The 20979-nt window shown below is 45.9% G+C and overlaps 1 protein-coding gene across 1 annotated transcript in view; it reads right to left on the bottom strand.

Annotated features, from left to right (window-relative positions):
* The window catches only part of SORBS1 (sorbin and SH3 domain containing 1), a 244631-nt gene that overhangs the window by 83603 nt on the left and 140049 nt on the right, over positions 1–20979 (bottom strand). Inside the window, exons 6-8 of the mRNA XM_048505888.1 lie at positions 10221–10340; positions 7440–7555; positions 400–1188 (exon numbers count right to left, since the gene is read on the bottom strand). Of these exons, the coding sequence (XP_048361845.1) occupies positions 400–1188; positions 7440–7555; positions 10221–10340 (1025 nt within the window). The remainder of the gene's footprint in view (positions 1–399; positions 1189–7439; positions 7556–10220; positions 10341–20979) is intronic.

Below are 20979 nucleotides of genomic sequence, written 5' to 3'. Positions count from 1 at the left end.
AAATAACTGCCCAGCTGCCAAAACTGAGCAGACAACCTGGTATTCTACCCGCACCCCACCTTCATCAACAGACCAAGCTTTCCAAATGTAAACCATGCATTCTGGTGCCTCATGAGAACAGCTTAGTGCTGGCTGCTGGTTTTATATTAGTCTAACAGAGAACAATGTTGCATCCCTCTTCCGATAGTTGCTGTTGTCTAGCAAATGCACACACACAAACACACAAAAGGAGTACACTAAAGATTGTTAAACGGGATGGGGGCCAAGATCTCAGAGCCCACCCGAGCTGCAGCTACTATGAGACAAGAACTGGCGTGTCATTGCATGGATAGAGCAAGTCATAGAAAACCATCAGCCTGGGGGAAAGAGAAAAACAAGGTTACAAAGTAAATCAGGTACCGGCACATATCCCTTTGCCTGGCACGGACGCTGCTGTGGCAGATGCTGGTGGTGCTGAGTAACGTACGAGTCTTTCCTCATCTTGCCTTCACTGCCACCGGTACGTGGCTCTATCTGTGTGTCCTCAACAGCCTGGGGGGTCCAGGAAGGATGGCTCTCACCATAACTAACTGCATCTCCACTGAAAACAATATTAAAGAATGGCCTGGGAGGGACGGGAGGAGGAGGAGAAGGAGGAGGAGGAGGAAGAGGCTCTCCGGTGTCTGTTGCAGAGGAAACATAGTTGACAGTTGGTGCCACAGTGACCTCAGGTCCAAAACGGGCTCCTTCTGTTTGGTCATGTGCACGGGCAGTGGAATTTTCAGATGCAGCCAAGCAAGTGCTGTTAGATAAACAAGCTACATATAGACTGCTGACCTTTTTCTCTGCTCCAGTTTCCTGGTTGGATTTCAGTCCAACTCCACTACTAGGGTTTGCCTCAGCAGGCTCCGGTTTGTTTTGGTACTCAGATGATGTGTCTGGTAACAAGGAGCAACTTCCCGCAAGTAATTCCCCAGCATGCACCCTGTCTGTGTGGATCAAACCCGCTGATTTGTGAAGAGCTGTGCGGAAGGGCCTGGGTGAAGAGGAAAAATTCCGTCTGCTGCCAGTGTTGGGTGCAGACGATTGAGGGGTATTAAGGTACACACAGTCCATGATAGGCACCGGATGCAGGTGGGTTATTTTGGTGTTGGTGCGAGGGTGCCAAGCAAAGCTCTCCTCTTTTGGAAGAGTGGGACGGGAAGGAGTCTGATTGGTTACAAGGACAAAAAAGGGGGAAAGAGGGAAAACATTGAGTTGGTCATGAGACTCAGGTTAACAGCAAGAAACGGAAGCTTAATATGGCATCTGGGTCAACACTCTCCCGTCCACATCTGAAACATTTTCAGTTATTTTCACGATGCATTTGATACTCAACATTTGACAATGCACGTCTTCAGTGTGCCTTATTTATTGACTCTTATTTCAGTGTGAAAGTTCATCACACTGAAATCCCCAGGAGGGACTGTGGAGTGAAACAGGACTAGGCCTGACAGAATCCTGCTTTATAAACCTTGACTGGCCAACCGCGAAAGCACCAAAGATTCCCAGTGAACTAAGGACAGTTTTTACTAGAGATGAATGTCAGGACTGGACTCCACAGCCTTCAGACGGGCCCTCAAGTTTTTTGACAAAGGATCCACTTCTAACCTTACAGAGTCTTTCAGGACTTGCCTGCAAAGTAACAAGATATGACTTTTCTCTTCCACAATATAAAATGCAGGAACTTCACATCAGTTGTCACTGAACACATTGACATATTTTTTTATTTCTAGTATTTATAAATAAACAGTATTACTGAGTATCAGTCTGTACTTCGTGGCCATTCTGCACATTACACAGAGGCATACGCAAATGTGCCACTGAGCCTACCAGAACCCCCAGTTTCCAGTTCCTCTTGCAACCTGCTTTTGAGAGGTCGCAACTGCCTTCCGGGAACTGGCGGTCCACCTACAGCTCCTCCCAGAAAATCTGGATGGTGGGGTTCATTTTCAGCTCTGGTTCTTATTCAGAATTGCTGTAAATAACATGCTCAGCTTCTGATAAATCTGTACAAAAAACCCTAAAAGAACTGAGGTGCTCACTGAACCAGTCCTACAAAAGCCATGCTGATGCACGAGGCAAATGATTCCTCCTCACATTCATCTTCTCAAGATTACAGTGATGAACATCTTCTATATTAACAAATTCAAAATACAATGTTTTTAAAATGTAAGACATTCAGAACATTTTGGGGTAGGGTGGCACAGTGGTTAGAGAGTCAGACTAGGATGTGGGACAATTGGGTTTGAATCCCCCTACTCTGCCATGGTAGCCCTCTACAGGCAGTTGCTGGGTTCAAAGGATGTTTGAATGGGTTAAGAAACCCCTCTACCTCACTCCTTCAACCTTTCAAGCCAGCTTTGGGTTTTTAAAAAAATTGTAAGGAAATTACATGTGACCAAGAGTGGCCATTTGACCTGTTTAAAAAGATTTGGCAAATATCCGGTTGATTTTGCACAGCATAATTATACTGGGTTTCATTTAGTATTTAAAAATCCCGGTCTATTTTATCCCGGTTTCTCCCTTCGCACGGTTGCCCGTTTCTGTGAAGGAATCAAGTTAAGACTAGAAGGAAATACTCTGATTTTTTTCACACAAGCCCGGCTTTTTCTGTTTTTACAATGCAGATGCAGCACGCATGCTCAAACATCCCCAGTGTGCTGCATTCTAATTGGCTTCCCCCCCCCCCCCCCCAAGGCAATGCTTCTGATTGGCGGATCCACAGCAACTGCAGGAAAACCAAGCAGGACACCCCCCTTTCTCTAGCTTTGGAAAGGAGCCGGTGCTGTGAGCAACGCGGCAAGCTCATTGTGCTACACAAAGTAGAAACCTTTGACCAATACTGGGCAGAGCACTATGTCCCGTCCACATTTAAAGGTGTGCAGGAAACCACAGCATGAGACGCTCCCCCCCACCCCCACCCCCACTATACCAAATAACATTTGACTGGTCTTTGGGGTTGTCATGGAACGAGAGCACCCTGCCAAGCAGGCGCTTCCCACCCCATTGGGAACGTGAGCCCAGAGCTGCGGGGCTGGGTCTCCAGGCTGTGGCTCAGCTAGAGAGCGGTGCTTGGCTAGAGCAAGCTGGAATGGGGCAAGTGCTTGTGAGTTCCCACAGGGGCTCACTTGCCTGGCTCCCGGAAGAGCTGTCAGAGGCCCCTTCCACACAGGCCAAATATCCCGTGGTGGAAGCGGGATGTAACCCAGTTTGGGTGGGAACATCGCACAGTTCCTGCCCCTAAACCAGGTGAATCCTGGGGGAAACCCTCCATGCTGGATTTTACGGTTTTACTTTTTGTAAAACCTGGCATGGAGGCGGGGCCAAGTAAACAGCCCCAGCGGGGAGCACCTTTGCACACCTGTGGGGGTGGCCACACAGGCGCAGGGTGACCGGCTGGTTGCAGCTGCGATGCCAGCCAGGCTGGAGGAAGGGTCCCCGGACCCCGGGGAGGCAGGGCTTGGGAGGCAGCTGCAGCTCCGTGTGGAGCCACGGCAGCAACCCACTGTGGTCCTGCAGGCCCTTGCCCTGGGCTGTGCAAAGGGCCAAAGGGCAGAAAACTTGCTTGTGGGATGCTTTGGAAAGGGTGGGCTGCAACTCAGCAGAAATGAAAGTGACGTGATGTGAGGCGGAGAGATCAGGCAGCAGAGTGGGAAAAATAAATCGGTTTTGCTCCTGTGGCCTTTGCACGGAAGCGATTCAATGTGGGATTCTGGAAATACCAGTTCTTGAAAAACCTGGGATGAGGGAAATATCGTGGGACAAACCCGCTTTAGGGTCTGGAACTGTGCGAACTTCTTGGCCAAACTGGGATATTTTCCTTGCTCAACCCAGGATATTTGGACCGAGCAGAATTGACCCGTCAAACATTGATCAGTGGTTTAAAAATGTCTGACTTTATCAACTCCGCAATAGAAGATGCATCCACTGGTTCGAATTTGTGCCTTCTACAAAAACCAAATTATCTCTTACTGTGAAACAATGAAAGCAACATTTTAACATTAGTTTAGGTCAGGGGTGTCCAACTCTGGCACCCCAGATGTTCATGGACTACGATTCCCACCAGCCTCTGCCAGCATGGCCAATTGGAACTTTTTGTTTTAGATTTCTAGGCCGCTTATCCCAAAAGGGCTCAGAAACAGCAGGGACAGCCAACAGTCACACCTAAAAAATTCAATTAAAACAGAAGAAAAGCAAAATACCATGAATGCTTAGAACCATTTTGAACAGCAGGAGTGCTCAGTGGGCAGTAAGCCAATTTTTCCCACAGTTGCAGTTAGAGCAGGTTGCCAGGATGAGCAGCTTTCCTCTGCTGATAGATCTCTTTTCAGTCTACAAATCACACGACCCATAATCCTCCAGGCACGGGTGGATGCTATATTGTGTGAACACAGCCCAACATATTTTCCCAACTTCAGTACGCACAGAAAAAGTACCCTTCATGATGGCACAAGGACACTTGGTTAGTCTTAGCTTTTTTGCCTACTGGTCATTTTAAAGTGTTGATTTTAATCTGCAGGTTTTATGCAGCCCGCACGGCTGCTCTTGCAAACAACTGGCATCATAAAAATAAAATGAGAAGGAAAGGGGATGCACAATGGAATTCTTAGCTTCATGGAATATTGGACAATAGCAGACTGTGGTTAAACAACAGGCAGCCAGGTAGGGACGTAGGTATAGATTTTTTATGGGGGGGTTCGGGGGTGGGGCCACACCCCACGCGCCCCTAGGGCATGGCCACGCCTCCCCAAGCCCCGCCCCTGGCCTAGTGGTTATTCACTATTTTTATGAGTTTTAAGCTATTTTATGGGATGGAGCTTATGTATTTATATTTGTATGACCGCTCCTGTAGATGTTCAAATAATGTTGTTCACCGCCCGGAGCCCTTCGGGGATCGGGCGGTATATAAATTTAAGAAATAAATAAATAAATAAATAAATAATAAAAGCAGCTCTCCGAGGCTGGGGACGGCAGATTCCCCCGCCCTGCCCTCCCATGCCCCCCACCAGCTGGGCTCCCAGCTGGCAGTTCCTTCTGCCCTCCCCTCTGGGCAGAGGCATAGAGGGAAAATGGAGCCCGGTACAAAATCTGAGCCCCCCCCGGGCAGCCACTGTGATGCTGGAATCCACCCCCAAACAGCATCACTTTCAATGGTGTTTAAACTAGAGAGCCCAAATTCTCCTTTTAAATCCACCTTAAAGGGAGAATCTGGGGTCCCTGGTTAAAACAAAATTGAAAGTGATGCTGGTTTGGGGTGGATTATCCCCCACCCTGAAACAGCATCACTTTCAATGTGGCGTAGTGGTTAAGAGCAGGTGCAGTCTAATCTGGAGGAACTGGGTTTGATTCCCTGCTCTGCCGCTTGAGCTGTGGAGGCTTATCTGGGGAATTCAGATTAGCCTGTGCACTCCCACACACACCAGCTGGGTGACCTTGAGCTAGTCACAGCTTTTCGGAGCTCTCTCAGCCCCACCCACCTCACAGGGTGTTTGTTGTGAGGGGGGAAGGTCAAGGAGATTGTAAGCTCCTTTGAATTTCCTACAAGAGAGAAAGGGAGGATATAAATCCCAAATCTTCTTCTTCTTCTAAACTGAGGACCTCAGATTCTCCCTTTAAATTCATGCCGAAGGGGGTGGATTTAAAAGGAGAATCTGGGGAAATTTGGGGGGTGCCTGCTGTCAGGGGTGCAATTGTTAAGCTAGCAGCACCAAACTTTTAGGGTATCTTTAGGAGACTCTCCTAATAATACCACCCAGGTTTGGTGAAGTTTGGTTCAGGGGGGTTCAAAGTTATGGACCCTCAAAGGTGTAGCCCCATCTCCTATTACCTCCCATTGGAAACAATAGATGGGGGCATCCCGTTTGGAAGTCCATAGCTTTGGACCCCCAGGACCAAACATCACAAAACCTGGGTGGTATCAATAAGAGACTCTCCTGAAGATACCTGCCAGGTTTGGTGAAGTTTGGTTCGGGGTGTCCAAAGTTATGAACCCTCAAAGGTGTAGCCCCCATCTTCTATTAGCTCCCATTGGAAACAATGGAGGATGGGGTCACCCCCTTTGGGAGTCCACAGCTTTGGACCTCGTGAACCAAACCTCACCAAACCTGGGTAATATCATCAGGAGATTCCCCCAAACAATCCCTGAAAGTTTGGTGCTGCTAGCCCCGTGGTGGTGAATCTTTGGCACTCCAGATGTTATGGACTACAATTCCCATCAGCCCCTGCCAGCACTTTCCACCAATGTCTAGGGTAGCTTTTGGGCATCATATGGATTCTCGGGCTTTGCTGCAATTGATGCAGCCCTTCTGACTTGCTGATGTGGTAGTGATGGGACTCCATTTCACCTAGAATGGAGCAGCAAAGATATAGTCCTCCATGGAAGTAGTATATCACAAAGAAAAGCGAAGAGACAGAAGTCCAGCTCAGGTTTTCTTTGTTTTGTCACATTTACAAACAGAAATCTAATCTGCAGAGCACAGAGAAAGGTAGAATTTTTCTTTCTTTTGGGCAGGAGACAGTTTTGAGGAAACAAGTGCCTGCTGAACAGCCTCTTACTGACAGATCCTCATTCCGGATAATCTTATAGAAAGCCGCCTCTATGAGGCATTTGCAATTGTTGCACCAACCATGCAGAACACAGGACTTGAAAACCCAGATCCAGAGTCATCCCACCCACCCACCCCCAGCTCCTCCAGCGTCCACTTTTGCTGGCTTTCAGGCACAAGGTGGCCATTCTAACCTACGAGATGCAGCAATTCATCATTCACGGAGCAGCAGTGGTGTAGGAGGTTAAGAGCAGGTACATTCTAATCTGGAGGAACCGGGTTTGATTCCCAGCTCTGCCGCCTGAGCTGTGGAGGCTTATCTGGGGAATTCAGATTAGCCTGTGCACTCCCACACACGCCAGCTGGGTGACCTTGGGCTAGTCACAGCTTCTCGGAGCTCTCTCAGCCCCACCCACCTCACAGGGTGTTTGTTGTGAGGGGGGAAGGGCAAGGAGATTGTCAGCCCCTTTGAGTCTCCTGTAGGAGAGAAAGGGGGGGGATATAAATCCAAACTCTTCTTCTTCTTCTACTTCTTATGAACAAACCAACAAATTCATCCTAAGTTAACAGAGATCATTGGTTAGGAACAGCAATGAGAGAAACAGTAAAAAGTTCTGCAAGATTTGTGTACAATCTCCATACCGTTCCCCGCAGCCACCTATGAAATGGGGAATAGCTGACCCTCCTTTACAAGTGGGAAGCCAGTTAAAACCTCCTCTTTGCCGTAACAGACACCAGGTTATTATCACCACCCTGAAGAGTAGGAGCTTCCCCAAGTGTGAAAAGGGGTCACTGACATGTCCCCTTGATTTTTCAATGCTCTCACTCGAGCAATCTCCCCCCACGCATGCAAATGTTCCAAAAGGTGCTTACCTGTGGTTTGCTTTCAGAGGGGATGTTTGGCCGCACACTCCGATAACCTTTAGAAGCCAAGGCTGAAGGTGGAGCATCCTCATGAGGGTCAGCATTGGGTGATAACCTCCAGTCACCTGCACAATGAAGAATTTCAGACCAGCAATGGTGACAGTTGGAGGCTGGACTCTTGCTGGATAAGGTGAAAATTGCCTTAAGCAGCCAAAAGGCCCATAAAGGATGTCAGGAAAGAATGAAGCTTTTAGCAAGTACCTGTTTGTGCTTTTCCTGGTTCTACACCTGACACATTTAGCACACATTGGAAGGAATAGAAAATGAAATCCCAAATGTCAGCAGCTGCTACCTCAGGAGACAGCCCGTGCCAATTAGTGTTAAGAAACTGTCTGCTTCGTTTTGGGCATGAAATACTTTCAGCCGGGGCTGCCCAGCTACCATAGAAACAGTCCCTTAGACATGATTCCTTTACAGCTCCTGACCTTTGTAAACACAAGGCAATTCATTCAGGGTGATGAAGAAACAATTGTTCATTGACATTTTATTCCCAAATGGAAAAAGCAGCCAGAGCTCTCCCTATGGGGTTCAAATGCCAAACAGTGCTGGACCTCAAGATTTAAACGGTGATGTCAGCTGGGATGGGAAAATAGGCCCATCCTGATTAACCCTGTGGGGGGTGGGGTGGCAGGGAAGGGAAGGGAAGGGAAGGGAAGGCAACACAGACAGCCATAAACAAACAGATTTAGAAGTGAGGTAGGATGTGTGCCATCTTCATAGGGCTCTGCAGAAAAGCGTGTGCTATTTACATGCAGGTCATTCCGACATAGCGGCGAGAAACTAATACTGGAAACCATAAACAAACAGAGACGCTGGTGGGGAACAGACTGTGCCGCTGCAGCGCCGCAAGGGCCTTGAAGTTGGTCCCAGGCCAGTTCATCGCTCTCCCTTCCAGCCTGCTCCTGCACCCCATCCCGGCCCCCTGCTGACCTGTCTTTCAAGGCACCCTTCTTTGCTCAGCAGTGCACGGGAAGAGTCAGCACGAACTGCATTCATTCGTGAGCTCATTCCATAGTAATGCCACATTTGCCGTTTGAGTTGCTGACGGATCATTCAGAACAACATCAAGTTTCCAGCGCTTCTCAAACGGCCACAAGCACAGCGTGGAAGTAAAAGCCTTTCACTGCCATCTGCTTCCCCACAGCTGGAATTCAGAAATGTCCTGCCTCTGCATATGGAGGTTCCATTTGCTGATATGAGGTAACAGGCTGCTAACAGATTCAATTTTCCACAAATTTGGTAAAATCCTTTGTCAAAGTCATCTAAGACAGTGGCGATCACATCTGTAGCAGCCGTTTCTGTGAGTTACCTGTGTGTTGTGTAAAGAACTACTTCCTTTTCTCTTTCCAGCAATTCCTACCCATCAAGTGGTGCAGGAATGCCAGACCTCTTGGCCAAACAGTGTACCTTCTTCAATCTCTGCTCAGCACCCAAGACCCAATTAGGTTGCTGGCCATTGCTGGGCTCCTATAATTATCCAACTGCTATTTAAAGGGCAGCAAAGTTCTGTGACAAGGGTGTCAACTTGGTATCCTGTTCCATTTCCATTGACCATAACAAAATGCTGTTGCAGTGAGAGAATACGACCACCACCAGGCAAAATATGCTTTGTCCCCAATAAGGGCACTGACGGAAATTCCACTTCCCAAAGGCTGGAATTCATTTCTACTTTTAGCTAAAGCTGAATCAAGATTTTATTTTATTTTGAAATTTTATGTTCCCCAAAGCAATGACTGCCAGGGTCTGTCACTCCGTTGGTCATAAAACAAGACTCAAGAAGGGTTCAAGAGCTTTATTGGAACCGAGTCAGCCCCAGGCTCAGATAGCTGAAACTGAAGTTTGGCTCTTGTAAGTTACAGAAAGGTTCAACCCATTTATTATTATTATTATTATTATTATTATTATTATTATTATTATTATTATTATTATCATCATCATCATCATCATCATCATCATCATCATCATCATCATCATCATCATCATCATCATCATCATCATCATCATCATCATCATCATCATCATCATCATCATCATCATCATCATCATCATCATCATCATTATCATTATCATTATTTATTGGGTTTATAGACCGGTCCCTCGCATTCCCATAATATCCGCATTAGAAAGGATGGTGGGAATGGAGGCGTTGTTTAGGACAGACAGTTCACTCCCTCAGAGAAAGGCAGATAAGAATGAACGTTTAAGCTCTATTGTCCAATTACATGCAAGCAGGGGGAGGCCTCCTTCGCCTCGGGCGGTGATAATGGCAGAGCCATCTGTGGCCTTGGTGTGGATGGGTGAGCTGCCAGGCCAAGAATGGCACAGGCCTGACAATGACTTCACATTTAAATCCAAAACAGCACATTCTGAATTTCTAAAATGTAGGTTTGTCAGACTATTCAAATTCTGATGCAAATTTGCATTATGCCAGTGAAACACCATTTTTTCTCTTTCACATTCCATTGCCAAAGCTCAAGTTTAACATCAGATCAACGAGCTCACGACAATTTGTTTTTGTTGTTTAATTTTTTAAATCTGCATTTAAAAACCAAACATGCTTTAAAATGTGGTGATTTCAAGAAAGCCAAACATTTTAAAGCTAGTTTAGGAACAACTTTTGCTAGAAAACAAATGCTTTAACTGAAGGAAAATAGGATTCACATACAATCAGTTTGGCATTCAGGCTATCTCTCACAAGATCACATAGATCTTATCTAGCACTGGACTTACTTTCAGACTGCTGGATCACTGGTGGACAACTTGGGCTGGTACTAGGATTTTCCTCATATGTCAGAGATGCCCGTAGAGTCACGGCCCCCTTACCAGCACAGACTTTAGCAGGGTCCAGGTCTATAGAAAAACGTATAGAAAAACATATACAACATATAGCAGAAATGCTGAGACAAATGTCAAATCATGTTACATTAGAGCCGTGGTGGCAAACCTTTGGCACTCCAGATGTTATGGACTACAATTCCCATCAGCCCCTGCCAGCATGGCCAATTGGCCATGCTGGCAGGGGCTGATGGGAATTGTGGTCCATAATATCTGGAGTGCCAAAGGTTCGCCACCACTGCATTAGAGCAACATATTTCCACTGTTGCCCAAAATGGTAGGAGTCTGTCCCTTTTAGAGTAGGGAATTAGTGAGAGCAGATTCTTGGCTTTAAAAAGGTCAGGCAAGTTCAAGAACTTTATTGCTTATGTATATAAAGGTAAGCTTGATGCAAGAAATCCACAGGACAGCAGATTAGCTTTAACACTTTTATTGAGGAATAATAGAGATAAACAAGCATGTAATAATCAAAGCAGAACACACACACAGTCCTAGGATATAAGCAGTGTTAAGGGGATAGGTTGGAAATAGTGGAGGAACTGGGAGAATTCTTAGGGGTAAACCAGATCCTGAAGTGCCTTTGGGTCCATGAAGCACAGTCCCGGAACCTGCACTGCGCTACAAGAAAGCAAGGTAGAAAGCAGATGGAACACAACACAACTGAACCAAAAGGAAGGCTCAGAAGTACTGGGCGGAACAGTGTGGCCAGACCAGCAGACCAGATACACTGCGTGTTGGGCAAGGAACTATTTTATAGGGGAGATTGAGCCCTCTAGACATGCTAAGAGAGTTTAATCTCCCAGGACAAAGGAGATTTCCTGTTCTCTGGAGGGGAGACAAAGGAGGATGCTAGAGTTAAGTATCAAATACTTAACTCTAAGTGTTAGGTGCTCCAAGTTGAGTAGAGGGTGCTTGGGCTGAATAGCTTGAGCCCTGGAGATATTTGAGGCTAATTACATTTAGGGTGAAACAGGTGGAATTACAGCTTTGGGACAAAGTCAAATGCAAACTATGGTGGTCAGTGAGAAATCAGGCAGAGGAAGGAATCAGGTTGGTATTGTGTTTCGCAGGAACCTTCTTGACAGGATTACATTAACATGTTTGCATTCCCATTGTCTCTCTGGCGCACCTTATCCAGGGCTGAAAGTGGGAGCAGCTCTTTCCCAGCTGCAAGCACTGTTTACCTGCCAATCCCTTTATGGAGGTAGAGGCAGGCTATCTGCACGGCAGATGCTGAGGAAGGGAAGACCAGGCAAGGTATTTTGTCCTAATGGGTAACTCAGGCCATGCAGGAATGGGCTTCCCATTTTGGCACTGCATGCCAGGCACCCCCAAGATTGGCGAGGTGGATAGAAAACAGGTTCCCCCACTCACCATGGGTTGGTCTGGTAACACCACCATTTTTGCATAGTGTGTTTGAGGAAATGGATTATGAGGTAAATTAGCGGAGGTAAATTAGATGCCAGGTGGTGAGGTAAATTAGATTCCAAGCTTTAAAAAAAATAAGGTTATTCATCGATACATATGAGGCAAATTTCCAAACTCAGTCAATACAAGTACAAAAAGGAAAACAAAACAGAACAGGTACTGGCAGAAATCAAGTACCACAGATGATAGTTCTATATGACATCCAGCTAATATTCTTTTGATCTATTTACTAATGTCCTATCTTCTGAAAGGCCCTTGATCTCAGATTTTATTGGCGGTCTTAATTTACTATGAAGTTAAATTTTTACACATTAACTCCACAGTTGGTGAGAACAGCCAATAAAATCTGAGAATTCTATCAGGACTCTCTATGGGATTACATCAACAGAAATTAGATGATCAGGGATCATTTGATTCCATACAAAATGATTCCAGTTAATCTCTGTTCATTTGAGTTTTGTCATTAGAGAAATCTGCAGCATTGGTCGGAGCGTGGGTGCCCTGCAGGGGATGACCTGTCTTGTTTTTCACTCGTGTAGAGCTTTAGTTTCTTCCTAATTGGACTTTTGGTAGGTTAAGAAGAGTCAAGGATCTTGTTTGCCAAATGGTTCAGCTCTGAGCTTCATAACAGCTGAAGGCAGGCAGCCTCAGAACACTCGTTCATGATAGCATGACTTTGCAGAGGAGCTTGTAACGGGGACGTGCTTATATTCCGGGCGAGGGAGAGATATTATCCCACCACTACCACCAATTGTAACAGGGACGTGTGGCCTACAATCAAAGAACCCTCTAAACTGACCAGTGGGGTTTCCTTTGCCACCCAAAATATCCCAGACTAGTGTTCAGGGAGCTTCTTTTTACTCTGCTGCCACCATTAAAGAGAAGGAACTAGGAGCCCCAAAACTGCTGCTGGCTGCCAAATATAATAAAGGATCCCACCTCACATTTGCGCTTGGTTTGAGGGGAATGTCCTTCAGAGTCCCTTAATCAAAAAAATGGAGGGAACTCAAATTGGTTGGGATTCTAGCCACCCAAACAGGCACTCTTCAATCTCTCACACACAAACGCAGGCTGGCACGAGGGTAACTTGAACACAACGAATTAAATTTATTTTAAAAACAAAAGAAAGGCTTCTTTAACTGGCTCAGAGAGGTACTAATGCTTGATGGTTTCAGAGAGGTTCTTTTCACTTAAAAATTACAGAGCTTCAGATGTCACTTAGGTTTCACACACACAGACACACACAGGTGTCACTTCAGGAACGATTTTTCTTTAGATCCACTAAATTTCTTCACAGACAACTAGTCTTTTCTGATCCACAACCCACTGAATACACTATGCCCTGTGAGATTCTGGCATACAAAGCCTCCCTCTCTCACACTAGTCCCAATTTGGCTTCACTGCCTCTGGATCGGGCTTTTCCCAGACTGGTGTTACACAGGGGTAGGGCAGACTCTAGGTCTGGACAGTATTCACTGTCAAGCCACTGACTGGCGCTTCACTTTGCACCAAACTCAGGGCCTCCTTTCGCTAATCAAGCCTCCACAGCTTGTAGAGTGACTGGACTTCTGTCAGCTAACTCGGCTGAGACAGAATCCTTCCGTTCAGATCTGGCAGACCGCTCTCTGTCAAACTCTGGCTCTTCCTGAATTTCTCTCCCAATCTTGACTGAATCTGACAGGCACTGCACTGTCTATTTATACTGCTAGTACTTTGGCTCCCGCTAACCCTGGCCACAGGCAACTGTGCCTCTGCTCGACCAATCAAGTGAGTTCTCTTGTATAGTGGAGCCTTCTGTATAACTCTGGCTGTCACTAAGGCCTTTTCATTAGGCCTTTCACACACACCAGCCCTTCAGTGTGGGCGCATCCGTTACAGAGCTCTTCTCAATTCCTTTTGTTGGAACTGCGGAACTTGCACTAGAGGAGCCAGGCCAAATTTTAGTGCAGTTACTTTTCATTTTTTAAAAAGTCTATCTCCAGGACAGACAGATTCCAGAATAGTAAGTCACTAGGTAGTTGTCCTTTAAAGACCCCCCCCCCTCAAAAAAAAGGGGGGAAAACCCTTTGGAGCAAAATAAAACCTAATTTTTCTCGGAGGAGAGTTCCTAAAACAGTTCAGGGTAATAATGGTGGAAAGAAGGGTGTGGGAATTGAGCACTCTTGTTTGCCATAGTTTGCACAGGCAAGCAGGAAGCGTTTGCAACCCAGGTTTAATGGGAAAAATTGCAAAATTTCAAGTTTCGTTAAACTCAGGTTCTGGCCACTAAAACAGGTGAGCAGGATTTTGAGGGCTAGTTCTGTGGGAACTCCCCCCCCCGGGGGGGCTGCAACATATTTTAATTGGCCTGTGTTAGGTAGCCAGAGTTTGGGCTGGGGGAACAATGAGCGACAGGAAGGGAACGCAGTGGGGCCCTGGAGAAAAGGCAAAGACTAGAGGGGTGGAGGGGAGGGAGAAGGCTGTGGCTCTCCCTCCACCTGTTCAGGAACCTGCTGCTAGCTGCCTTCCACCACTGCCCCCTGGCTGGAATGATGCAATGAAGAAGCCCCGCAGGACATCTGGTCACTGAGGCGGCTGCAGGATCAGCACTTTCTGCACAGGCGACTACACCGAAAGTAGTGCAACCCATTCCACTCTGGAGTTCTGTTGGGTTTCATTCACCTCACCTCTATCCATAGTCCTATTAATCTCACATCATCTTTAGCATTCAGTGTTTCCTCTGAAATCTTTACACGGGCTGTCTCTGTCTGCTCCCCCTCAAGCGCAAAACCCTTGCCTTGCCTGCTATGTTGTTTCTCAAGTGTCAGATTTTTAAAAAACAGTTTTATAGAGCATTGCGCGTGCCACATGAGTAGGCACCAACCACTGTGCCACTCCAGCATCCTGCCACATTGTTGACTCATGTTGAATCATGTTGACTCTGGAGAAGAATAACTGATGGCACCAAAAGGTAGTTAATGAATAACTTGCCACTGTGGGTAAAAGGAGATTTTCTTTTTAAATGGCACTCAATGTGACATCAGTCGCAAACATGGATTTTCCCACACAGGTATGCAGAAAATGACCCTCTGGGCCAGGCACGTAGGTAAGGCGGCCGAGGGGGGGGGGGGTTAACGGGTTCAAACCCCTCCCATTACATGTCCAGCTTGCTTGAAACTATGCATGGAATGGAAGAGCCGGATAGTTGTCCAGTCACCGAACCATTAAAAATATAAACCTACGGAACTGCTCTGGGGCATGCAAGCCTCGTAACCCCATTACCCAGGTTTCTGCCACCACCAATTCTTCCCTCTCCTCTGTCACGCCACATGCTGGTGAACAGCTCGATTCAAGACCAGCAGCTTTTGAGTCAAAGTTCCTTTTGTCAGACAAAGCACTTAAATCAAGCTGCTCTAGTGCAGACTGACATGATTAGCCTCTGAAACTATCTACCTGCTGGTGAGGTATTGACGGCTTCTTCTCCTAAACATGCGGGTTGAATTTTGGAATTTTGAGCATTTCTAAAATGCACTTTGGACATTTACTTTCTGAGAGACCCTTTTTGAAAACTTAACTTTTTCAGTCTTGTTGATTAATTCGAAGGAAATAATTTTACACATTCATTTGCCAGTTCCAGTAGTCTTAACAGAAAAATCTTTAACACATTTCAGATTTGTCATCTAACCACGAGTAAGGAAGATTAACTACAGTATTTACTGCAGTAAAAGACAAGGGCTTTTCCCCCAGGTACGCCAACTAAAAAAAAAGAGACAAGTTATGGCCAGAAAAAAACTGTTTTTTTAAAGGGAGGGCTCATCTTTCATTCTGAGTCACCTCCCTTCTGAGTAAATACAGTAACTTTTACAGGTTGTCTTACTTGGCAAACATGGTTTGCAATCAGGAAGCAAACCAGAACTGGGAAACATGGTTTGAAACAGCATGTAAACCACAGTTTGGCAGGACAAAATCATGGTTGCAGCCTGTGTCCTGACTTCAGAATCTCCTCCACTGTGGAGATACAAAGAAGACAGCTGGCAAGCAGTTCTGCACCAAGATGTGCCTGTGGGGTGTGAGAACACTCCTACCACCAACGGTTTGAGTTTAAAAGCACAGTTAACACAAACCATTAGTCTGGGATGAGGTTCGAATGAAGCCTCTTTCCCGGGATCAGGGCAATCTCAAGCTCAACTAAAGAGGGGAGCATCTGGTTTTGGTGTTTTTTTTTCTATTTTCCTAAACTTAGAGGAACAAGGAAAGGAGCAGGGAGGAGGCACAGAAGAAGAGGCCTGTTCCTGATTCCCTCCTCACAAACAACATTCCAATAATGAAGCATCCCCTTGTGGAGAAACATCCACCATGTTAAGAAGTGAGGGGTTTTTGTCTGTTTAATAGGAAACTGCAATTTTTTTTCTGATTCTGAATGCTGGTTATATTGATTATATTGACATATAAATCTGATGGGAAAGATATCAGATTCCAGGAAGAGGGATTAGTACATGCTGACAGCATTATGGAACTGCCAAAGCAGCAGCAAGCATTTGTTAGCTGAAATGAAGCATATTCTGACACCTGCAGTCCGAGAGGACTTTGGGGTCATGGCCAAAAGTGCACTTTGCACTTTGGAAGATGAGTATTTAATTCAAGATGAGCAAACACCCAGACATTAATTTCTACTATCAAGTGAAAAACAAGGTTAGTGTTCAACACAAACATTTGTTTCATTCAGTCGTGAAACTCAAAATTCAAAATCGCTTATGACACCATTTAAATGATATCAAACCAACTTTTGAGCCTCAGGGGATGGCAAATTAGTCACCTGATTCTACCAAGCATGGCTCTTTCATCAGAAAAAGATGCAGGCCCACTGATACCACAGCTGTTGTGGTAAGGATGAAATTCTGCTCTGATTGCTTTGAACCCCCCCCCCTCCCCCTTCAATATAATTAATTTGTATAGTTTGTAAGAAGTCTGCTTCTATACTTACAGGGTACTTATTTGTCATCCTTTTCATACTATGATTTAAGATTATCTTCAAATGTTTACTTGTTAAGTCCACTTTACCATTTAGAGCCACAGTACATGTTGTTAGGTTTAGTGAAGGCATTTATAATTTTTTCTCTGTTTCTGACTTAGGAGGCTCTTTGAAAGAGGCAACTGTTACTTTCGTGGGTCAACTCAGACTAAGAATTGTGAGCAGGGGAGTCTGTGTGTGCAAGCACGTGGGAATTTCTCACCAGCCCCCCATTTGGATGGGCCCTCTGCAAGGGTATCTGAAGGACCACGAAGCAGGGGAAACAAGATGAAGCTGGGAAACTGTTCTAGCAATAAATGGATGAGCATCCAAGGCTTGATAAGAACATGTGGAAATAAAGAGATACCTGTCAGCAACATTAGACCAGGAGGACTTTTCACTTTCTTCACAGGGATTATTTTAACAGCAGAAACAGAGCGTGAACATAAAGGGACATCATTCACTGCAAACATAAAAGTACAGAAGATGGGGCATCCAGGGGCAAAAACACAAGGGAGGGAGTAAACATGCCGCAAACTTTCCTAATGGCATCAAGCACATGGCAGCTGACAACAGTCGGAAATTCCACAGGGGCAGCCGCGGTTCAGAGGAGAGTGACATCACCACTAAAGATTAGAGTTTCCTGCTGCCTCCGATTCTTTGTGTGCATCGGATGGAGAATGCAGCACTGTTCAATGAAACAATTAGTTTTGGGCTGTCAGTGTGCATTTCAGAGAACAAAGCACTTCAACGATATCTTATAAACCAGTGATGGCGAACCTATGGCACAGGTGCCAGAGATGGCGCTCAGAGCCCTCTCTGTGGGCATGCGCACACAGAGTTCATCATGTGGGGGGCGAAAAATCACCACCCCCCCCACACACACACACATCTAGACTGACCTGGATCACTGAACACAACATGCGCGCACCATGGTGAGCAGGAAGGACTCGGCTGGCAGGCCTGGTGCCTGTGATCCGGGTGGCTGCTGCCTGAGGGGGGGGGGGCAGAGGAGGCAGGGATGCTAGAGAGGCGCAGAGCGGTGCGCATGGGACTTGCTGGAGGCTAGAGCAGGCTGGCCCCTGCTCGAGCCGGTGGGGAAGAGGAAGAGGGAGCCAACCGTTTTTTTCTAAACTAAAACCTCAGCATTCAGGTTAAATTCCTGTGTTGGCACTTTGCAATAAATAAGTGGGGTTTGGGTTGCAATTTGGGCACTCGGTCTCAAAAAGGTTCGCCATCACTGTTATAAACAATACTGGCTAAATTTTAGCCTAGATGAGGCAGAATGTGTTGCAAGCCCTCTGCTCACCCCAAGAGATTTAAAAAGTCTTAGAATTTTTGAGTATTCTGACTTCAGAAATAAGTGGGACCACGTGAAACATATTTAATAACACCAGTAGCTGAGAGTAGGGAGAAGGGGCCAAAGCATCATATAAAAATCAGAATGTGCTGATTTAACATAATATTCATGGGGTCAAGCATATCAGTGGCACGTGTGTTATTTTGTTAACCTGAACACCATTGTAACTGATATCCCAAACTTAGCTGGTTATAACTTTGTCTGTCCCCACTCATCCCTGACACATTCTCATGCAGGAGCCCCCAACCTTTCTGAGCCCACAGGGATTTCTGACACAGCTTGATGAGCACAGACACAAAACGGCTGCCGCAGCTCACCTTCAGTCAAACAGTGAAGATCCTTGTTCTCTCTTGGCAAACTCTGCCGAATCAACATTTTTCAAAAAATAACACAGCCAGTCAAATCTCCAACGGCCCACCTGGCCCCACCCACTTCCTGAAAATATTTGGTGGGCACCAAGAAAGGTATAAGCCACGGTGCCCACAAAGTACAGCTCTGGGGAGCCTTCCTCCAGCACAACAGCACAGATGCAAGACTAAGTTTTGTTTCAAGAAGTGGGGCTGAGTTCCCCCCAAAAGCAACAGCTCTGGCTAAGCAGGCAGCAGTCAAGGCATGACCCACACAGCCCTCCTGAGCAAAATGGCCACTGTGCCGAGACCTCAGTGGGTTTCAAAAGGTGCAACTCCCACTCGGAGCCTGTCTTTGATTTTGCTTGCTCTTAACTTTGTTATTTAAATTTTAAGAAACTGCTGCTGTGGAAATTTGTTTTAATGTGGTTAGTTTTAGTTCTGTATTTTATGTGCTGTTATTGGAACAGCTGTATTGTGAGCCGTCTCGAGCCCCCTGGGAGTGAGGCGCCCTATAAATGTAATCAATTAATCAATTAATCAATTAATCAATTAATCAATTAATCAATTAATCAAAATAATAATAATAATAATAATAATAATAATAATAATAATAATAATAATAATAATAATAATAATAATAATAATAATAATAGGATGGGCAGTCTTGGAAATGTCCTGGACACGAAATAGAGGCTTCATGTGCATCACAAATACACTAGAAACATTCTCTAATGGATCATCAGTGCCTAGTATAGGATCCATTTGTCCCACCTGTCATTTATCTGTTTGTTTTATTTAAAACATTGGAGTGCCATCTTAAGTACCGTATATACTCGTGTATAAGTTGACTGATACTCGTGTATCAGTCGAGGCACCTAATTTTACCACAAAAAAACTGGGAAATCTTATTGACTTGTGTATAAGTCGATGGTGGGAAATGCAGCAGCTACTGGTAAATTTCAAAAATAAAAATAGATACCAATAAAATTACATTAATTGAGGCATCAGTAGGTTAAATGTTTTTGAATATTTATGTCAAAGAAAAACAGTAAACTAGCTCTGTAAGCCCTGATTCTCCCTTTAAATCCACTCAGAAGGGGGGGGTGATTTAAAGGGAGAATCTGGGGGAAATTTGAGGGTGCCTGCTCAGGGGAGAAATGCATTTATGTTAGCAGTGCACCAACATTCTCAGAGTATCTTTAGGAGATCACTCCTGATGATAAAATTTCACCCAGGTTTGGCTGAAGTTTGGTTTAGGGGTCCAAAGTTATGGACCCTCAAAAGGGTAGTCCCTCTCTACTGGTTTAGCCTTCCATTGGAAACAATGGGGGATGGGAGCACACACTTTGTGGATCCATAACTTTGGACCCCCTAAACCAAACATCACCAAACCTGACTGGTATCAGCAAGAGATTATCCTGATGACACCACCCAGGTTTAGTGAAGTTTGGTTGAAGGGGTCCAAAGTTATGGACCCTCAAAATGTAGCCCCATCTACTATTAGCTCCCATTGGAAACAATGAGGGATGAGGAACCCCTTTGGGGGTCCATAACATTGGACCCCCTGAACCAAACTTCACCAAACCTGGCTGGTATCATCAGGAGTGTCACTTGATGATAGCCTGAAATTTTGGTGCTGCTAGCCTAAAATCTGCGCCCCCTGGCAGCCAACAAAGTAAAAACCCTAAAACCTTAAAAATACACATCACTCGCATATAAGTTGAGGGGGGTTTTTTCAGCACAAAAAAATGTGCTGAAAAATTTGACTTATATGCGGTATAAGGATGTGTCACTGGCAATGAAGATCAAGTTAATTCATGCCACAGTATTCCTTATTACTACGTATGGGTGTGAAAGTTGGTCAACAAAGAAAGCAAATTCCTTTGAAATGTGGTTCAGAGGAGAGTTTTAAGATGCCACAGAGTACCAAAAGGACAAGTAGGTTCTGGATCACATCAAGGGTGAACTGTCCCTAGAAGCCAAAATGACCAAACTGAGGTTGTTGTGCTTTGGTCATACAATGAAAAGTCAAAAGTCACTGGAAAATGATGCCAGGAAAAGCTGAAGGCAGCAGGAACAGAGGAAGAACCAGCAGGAGATAGACTGACACAATCAAGGAAGCCACGGTCCTCAGCTGGCAAGGCCCGAGCAAGGCTGTCAGCACCAGGACATTTGGGAGGACACCAGGAGTGTAGGGGGGGGAGTGGTGCCCGGGGACAAAACGTCCTCCAGGTGCCCGCCCGCAGGTCATGAGACTCCGCCCTCACGCATTGCGTAACCCCGCCCCCTGCGCGTCCCTGCTGCCGGCTCCTGCTCTTCCCAGGGTCCGGGGAGGGCAGAAGCCTGCCTGCACAGACCCCGGGAGGGTGGAGCAGAGGCATATGTAGGGAAAATGAGCCTGGGGCATAACCTGAGTTTTCCGCCCCCCCCCCCGCTCCATTTTCCCTAGATACAGTGGAGCGGGGAGAGAAATCAAGCAGTCTGCCAATCTCACGGAGTAGCACCCAGGTCTACCACTTGGACAGG

This window comes from Sphaerodactylus townsendi, linkage group LG08 (genome assembly GCF_021028975.2).
Source record: "Sphaerodactylus townsendi isolate TG3544 linkage group LG08, MPM_Stown_v2.3, whole genome shotgun sequence".
In the NCBI taxonomy this organism is placed as follows: Eukaryota; Metazoa; Chordata; class Lepidosauria; order Squamata; family Sphaerodactylidae; genus Sphaerodactylus; species Sphaerodactylus townsendi.
Note: the sequence above shows the minus strand (reverse complement) of the source record. Positions and strands in the feature narration are given on the sequence as shown.